The 6,611-nt window shown below is 38.5% G+C and overlaps 1 protein-coding gene across 1 annotated transcript; it reads right to left on the bottom strand.

Annotated features, from left to right (window-relative positions):
• Positions 1-355: 355 nt before the first annotated feature.
• LOC311358354 (olfactory receptor 10J4-like) lies at positions 356-1,291 on the bottom strand (the record flags this gene model as incomplete). The annotated part of the gene is made up of 1 exon (XM_084478364.1): positions 356-1,291. The coding sequence occupies one exon, from the start codon at positions 1,289-1,291 to the stop codon at positions 356-358; it is 936 nt and encodes a 311-aa protein (XP_084334490.1).
• Between the last annotated feature and the right edge of the window lie 5,320 nt (positions 1,292-6,611).

Below are 6,611 nucleotides of genomic sequence, written 5' to 3'. Positions count from 1 at the left end.
ACGATTATACATTTGTTAATGAAATGATAATCTGCAAAATCACTTATTTCAAAATCATCATCCCTAGTTTAATATATATTTCCCTTTAATGGATGTTTTCAAGCAAAGGAAAGGTGATGTATAATCAAGAAGAGATTAAATATTTAAAAATGAAAGAGCAGTTCATTGGATATCCATCATTTGAAATCCATAGTCTTTATAGCTTAAATGCCGACAGAATGTAAAATACACAATATCAAATAATTCTTTGTATAATTTAAATGTTCAATCTCACAAAACTAGCCATTGATCATCAAGCCTTTGGTTCTAGAGAGTAAAGAAGTAAAGGATATTTTGGTGCCATCAACTTTATTTTCTAAATGGTTGTTTTTGACAATGACAAACTTCTGAATATATGTTTTCTTATTTCTGGTAACTTAAGGCCATACACTAGAGGGTTAATTATTGGAGGAATCACTATAAACTCCAGTGATAAAATTGTAGCTATGATTGGATTGAGTTCATCAGGGTTAAAACGGCTAAGTGTGACATCGCTAAATGCTGTAATGGAATAAATCACAAATGTCACAATGTGGGGGAGACATTTTTGCAAAACCTTTCCTTTGAACTCAACTGAGCTTTTTCTACAAACAAGATAAATGTGTAAATAGGTGTACAACACATACAAAAGTGGGAGAAAAGCTGTGCATATACTCATCAGCATACCAACAATGTTATTGAGTGTAGTGTCGATACATGACAATCTGACAATAAACCACGGTGCACAAAACACTTTCTTTATCTCATTACCACATAATGGAAGCCTAACAGACAATAAAACGATAGTGGCTACAGAAAAGGCAGGACATATCCATGCCAATAATGCTAACTTCGAAACTGTTTTACAAGTCATTTTACTGTTGTAATGTAAAGGATGACATACAGCAATATACCTATCATATGCCATAATGCTCAGAATAGTACATTCATAGGATGCATAGGAGTATATGATGTAGATCTGAGTGAAACAAGCCGGACGTGAAATCAAATGGGTGTCTGATAAAAGGTCTTGTAGAAGTCTTGGGAAGAGTCCAGCTGAGCCATACAGGGAGTTTATAGAAAGACATGACACGAAAATATACATGGGTTCATGTAATGATCTTTCTCGTGATATAGTTAATATTATCACCAGGTTAGCAGAAACAATAAAGGCATACAGTAGGAAACAGAAGACAAAGGCTAGGTAGCGGTAGGGTCCTATGTTCACAAACATTGTGAGTTTAAAGTAGACCTCAAAAGTACCGTTTTCCATTTCATCCACTGTACCACAGTCCTTGAGGATATTTGCTATTTAACTTCAACAACCTAGCTGGGATCTATATTGGCTGTTGTCACCTGTATGGAGAGGGAATTAAGCAGAACATATATTTTTGAGTGAGATGGATGAGATAATTGGTTAAAATAAAATAAAACATGTACTTACCATTTAGATGTGCTTTGGTCATTTGCAATGACTAACCTGGTAGTCAATCCCCCAGATCCATGTTGTCTCTTGTTCATAGCCAGACAGACCACTAGAAGAAGATGCTAGGTAGACTAGGAGTCCAATGGACTATAAATATCATCGTCAGCACACTCTAGGGTTTCACACAAATCCCCAAGTGCTTTGGGGTCAACAGCAGTAGTATTATAGTAGGTCTTATGGTGTGAACGTGTACGTGGTCACTGGGATCATGGCTAGGTTCATGAAGTCTCTTTTGCTTGTAGATACTTTATTTGATGAGCTATGAAACTGTGTGATCAATTGTTAAATTGTAATATTCTGTGCTTCCTGTGTTTTCAGCTTGTCTTAAGTTGTTTTATGATGTTTACGGTACGCTACGAAGAAGAAAAGATATGTTCTCTGACTATGGATACAAGGGAGTGTTAGTGCTAAGAAATTAATAAAATAAATGATGAAATAAATAAACTCCACTTAGGTTCTGTTATGTTTTGGGTTTCTTTTAGGGATGTCCCACTTTTTCACTTCCGATACCAATACCGCAGCTTTGGCTATCTGCTGATACCGCTATCAGTCCGATACTTTGTTTTACTCTTGAACAAATAATAATAATAATAATAAAATAGATGGAAGCACTTTTCTCAAGATTCATTCTCATGAAACATCTCACTAAAGAAGAGTTGAATGGCTTAAATCAAGTGAAAAGATTTTGTGACGATCCCTCCACTCAGGCACTAGGTGTCCCTGTTTCTTTTGAGTTGTGTTTTACAGATGCTGAGTGGAGTGATCGTCAGCTTCATGAGTAACACCTGGGCCAGTGTGCTCTGCCTATAAAGACCTTCCTTATTCTGCGAAAGGACTCTTGCGGGGAACTGACTCCTGTTTACCGGCAGGCCTGATGGCAGCACTTTCTTTTTGTTTATTTTGATTTGTACATACATTATCACACATCCATACATGCATTCATGACTGACACTGATCTTTACATGTTTGTATTGGTTGAATTGTAAAATAAATACCGCTTGCTAGTAGCCAGCTCGTGTTTGTTCTCCCTACTTTGGCACAGCCTTGGAGCCGGGTTGTGACAATTTGAACAGAGTTCAAAAGTCTAAATGGAGTAAACAATGTAAACGTGCAAAGTATTAAAAAAATGTAAAATGGTTGGAAACAAAGTGAAGGGTTAAACTAATAGTTAAAGTGATAAAGTTTGAATACAGTTGAGATTATATAGATATAATCTATAGCTGAGCTGTTACAGCTGATAGTTTGAAATGGTTGAATCAAGTGTATGCGTGTGATATGGCTAAAATTTCGCCATCAGGTTTGAGGCAGAGGGTTACCGACACACATTCCAGGTAAGTACGCACGGAGAGTGGAATTCCTGTTTGAGTATTTATTCCAACAATCTGGTTGACTTTCAGGAAGTGCAATTGAAGGATGATAGGATGCAAAAAGAAATGATAGACAAGTGTTTCAGGAATACGTAAAGCTTATGCGGTCGAAAAACTATTCCTTCTCCGCCATTTAACCTGCCCTACTCTCAGTCATGGACTAATAAATAAGTCTAGACAGCCGCGCCACCGAGGCACGTCAGGATTAGAGGGCGTGGCTACGTTACTACGTTTACAGGTAGATATAAGGTAAGCGCGTACAAACGTCCTAATGTCAGATACTATCAAATCACATTAAATAATTTACAAATAATAAAGACTTAGAAAGTAACTAAAGTTTTCTAAGACAAAATGCAAAATGCCAAATTATGGCTTCTACAGCGTGTGTGTGTCTTCACACAAACCAGGAAAAGTGTTATTGACGTTATTCTTTCACATCTAGGTAATCGAGATAAGATCACAAAATGATGAGGCTTGGTTGGACTCCTTGGAGTCTCTTTCATAGGGCACATAATTTGTGTAGATAGCCATGACGTGAAAAATATTGTTTATGTTAGCATTTAGCTTCTACTGTAATGGCTAAATATACTGTCCAACTGCATTTTTTCTTGTTAAAAATATATTTTTCTAGAAAACTAAAATATACCATATATATTTAGTTCCTATCCTCTATGTGTAACCACAGACATTTTTTCAAAAATCATTAGGCATTTCGTTTGTTTTGCTACTGAAAGTGTAAAAATATCATGTGGTGCGACCGTCCAGTCATGAATCCAGTTTTGGACATTTATTTAAAATGAATCTAAATCTATTCAAAGTTATTTTCTGCCCTATCTGGCATAAATTCTATAGTGTTTAGTACCCTCATGTGAAATTACAATGATCTTGTAATGATATTTCTCTCTTATTATGCAAGTAAACTTTGTCCAAGTATGTCCATTTTATGAAATATGTGGTGCGACCATGAAGAAACCACCATTTTGGAGCTTTTATTTTGAAAGCTACACCAACACAGGAAGTTCTATCACACACAACTTTGCAAAGGACCCACAGAAGCAGTTAGCAGGTTTGTAACTCTGTCTCATCTTTTAAAAAAAACCTGCTTTTAAAATGGCTGGTAAATAGTTTCCAAATCTGGATGTCATGTGGTATGACCTCAAAAAGTATTTATTAGGACGTTTTTGTATTTTAATATCATTTTGATGGTTTATATATGATAAAGGTAGTAAATTGTTATATTATTTAAAGATAAAATTTTGCTTTTTCTTAATTTTTTCATGAATTTCAGAGACAACGCTTTATGTTAAATCCTTGTAGATAATATTGAAAAAGGGCAGAGTACCTTGCAAGGAGAAGAGAAAGGTTTGTTGTAAAAGCTGAAAAAAATTAAAACTATAGATTGAAAAGCAACTTGAACTACATGACGTTATATTGTGTGGAGGACATTTAAAATCATACACATTTTCATTGAAATATCAATCTGCTAAAGCCAAACTGTGAACACTGTAGTTTGACACAATGATACATTTGTTTTAGCTACCAGAGAAGAAAGCAGCAGGGAAAGATTCCTTACATAAGGTCAAGTGAGCTGTCAGACAGAGAGAGGAAGAAGCAGAGAGGGAAATGGAAGGCTGCATCCAGTGAATACAGAGATGAAGATGAAAAAGATGGAAAATGCTGTGTTAGACCTCACACCACCATCAATGGAGAATACTCCACCGATTGATGTAAGCTCCAGAGCCTTCAGAAAATGATGATCAACTAGTGGTAGACTCAGTACCAATGAATGAGGGTTTTAGTCCACCAGTGGCTTCCACACCAGAGAGGGTTAAGAGGCTTGATAGGAGTTATTCAGAAGAAAAACGCTGCAAAAGACTGCAGAAGGAGAAGGGTATTCTGCAAAAGCAGGTTGCATATATGAGGAAAAAGCTGGTAGAGATGAGAAAGCTGAAAGATAAATCTCGAAAGAGGGAAAGCAGATTGATGGCAAGACCAAGTTAAGGCCCAAGACAAAAAATCAAGCAAAGGGGAATCAAGAAACTGTCAGCAGAGAGAAAGCAGGCAGTTGTCAAGTTTTTGGTCAGAGATGAAAAGTTTTCTTTTAGCAGGCAAAAAAGATGTCATCACCAAAAATAAACAAAAAATGCAAAGAAGAGTTCTGACCAAGCCCCTCAATGAGCTCCATACTCAGTATCAGACGGAGATGGAACAGCATTTCTCCATGTCATATAGACAATTTGTTAGATATTGGCCATTTTACATCACAGAGCCAAAGTCCAGGGACCGAGACACATGTGTATGTGTCGCACATGAAAACATGAGGTTGCTGGTTCAGAAACTTGCCATAAAAGGGCTTCTGAAGACGACCAGCATCTCAGAATTGTTGACCATGATTGTGTGTGACCTTAAGAAGAAGACTTGTATGGTCCAAAATGTTGCTTTGACGAGGTTGAATTGCCAGAATTAGAGTGTGCTGAAGTCTCTTGGGAGCAATGGGAGCGGGTCAGATCTAGTAATAGTGAGAAGACCTTTGCCAATGTTGTAAAGCGCACACACACAGGTACCAAAAAGCTTGAAGAAATTGCTATCCATCAGTACATCTGGATTCATCAAGCAGAGCAGTTTCTTTATGTAAAAGATACACTCACCAACTCTGAAGCTGTTCTACATGTTGGCTTCTCTGAGAACTATGCCTGCAAGTTGCATAGAGAGATCCAGTCATTCCATTTCGGGGGTAGTCGAAAGCAGGCAACCATCCATACAGCTGTTCTCTACACTGTAGGTGGACTCAAGTCATATGCAACAGTCTCAGACTGCCTTCGTCATGATGAGAGAGCAGTGTGGGGACACACGGAGCCCATCTTGAAAGAGCTGCGAGCAACCAACCCTGAGATAATAACATTACACCTCATCAGCGACCACTTGGACCACTTACTTACTTACATGGACCACTTACTCAATACAGGAACAAAGGGAACTTTTATCTGTTGAGTACTGTGCCATTCCTCTTTGGTTTTGCGCACATAACATGGAACTTCTCAGAGAAGTATCATGGAAAGGGTGCCCCGGATGGCGTTGGTGCTGCTGTGAAGAGGGAGGCAGACCAATATGTTCTGCGTGGAGGTGAGCTGCAGACCCCACAGGACTTGCATGATATGTTGGCAAAAAAGTCTGGAACAAGTATACATTACTGCTGGGTAAGTGAAGATGCCATAGCAAAATATGACGACATGTTCCCGGAGAACATGAGAGCTGTGAAGGGCACTTTAAAGATCCACCAGATCTTGTCTTCCCAAACAGCACAAATCAGGCACAGGGAGGTGTCGTGCTTTTGCAAACATGCCGAAATGAAAACATGCTCATGTTACCAGCCTGTAAAAGTTGACCTGAGTAACACCACATCCAACACGGAGGAGGCCTCAACCTCTGAGGACGCCTCAACCTCTGAGGAGGCTTCAACCTCTGAGAAGGCCTCAACCTCTGAGAAGGCATCAACCTCTGAGGAGGCATCAACCTCTGAGAAGGCATCAACCTCTGAGTCACCGAGGGGGGAAAGTGATCAGGAGTTATGTGGCAAATTTGTGATTGTAACATACGATGAACTTCCATATGTAGGCCATGTTCTTGAGGTTGTGGGAAAAGATATCAGGGTCAATGCCATGCGTCAGTCAGGGAATAAGAACTTATTCATGTGGCCACAAGCTCCAGATGCCATATTCTACAATAAGAAAGATGTTGTA

Source organism: Micromesistius poutassou, assembly GCF_964030765.1.
Source record: "Micromesistius poutassou genome assembly, chromosome: 14".
Taxonomy (NCBI): Eukaryota; Metazoa; Chordata; class Actinopteri; order Gadiformes; family Gadidae; genus Micromesistius; species Micromesistius poutassou.
The sequence above is the reverse complement of the archived record's forward strand: the minus strand, read 5'-3'. Positions and strand labels throughout refer to the sequence as shown.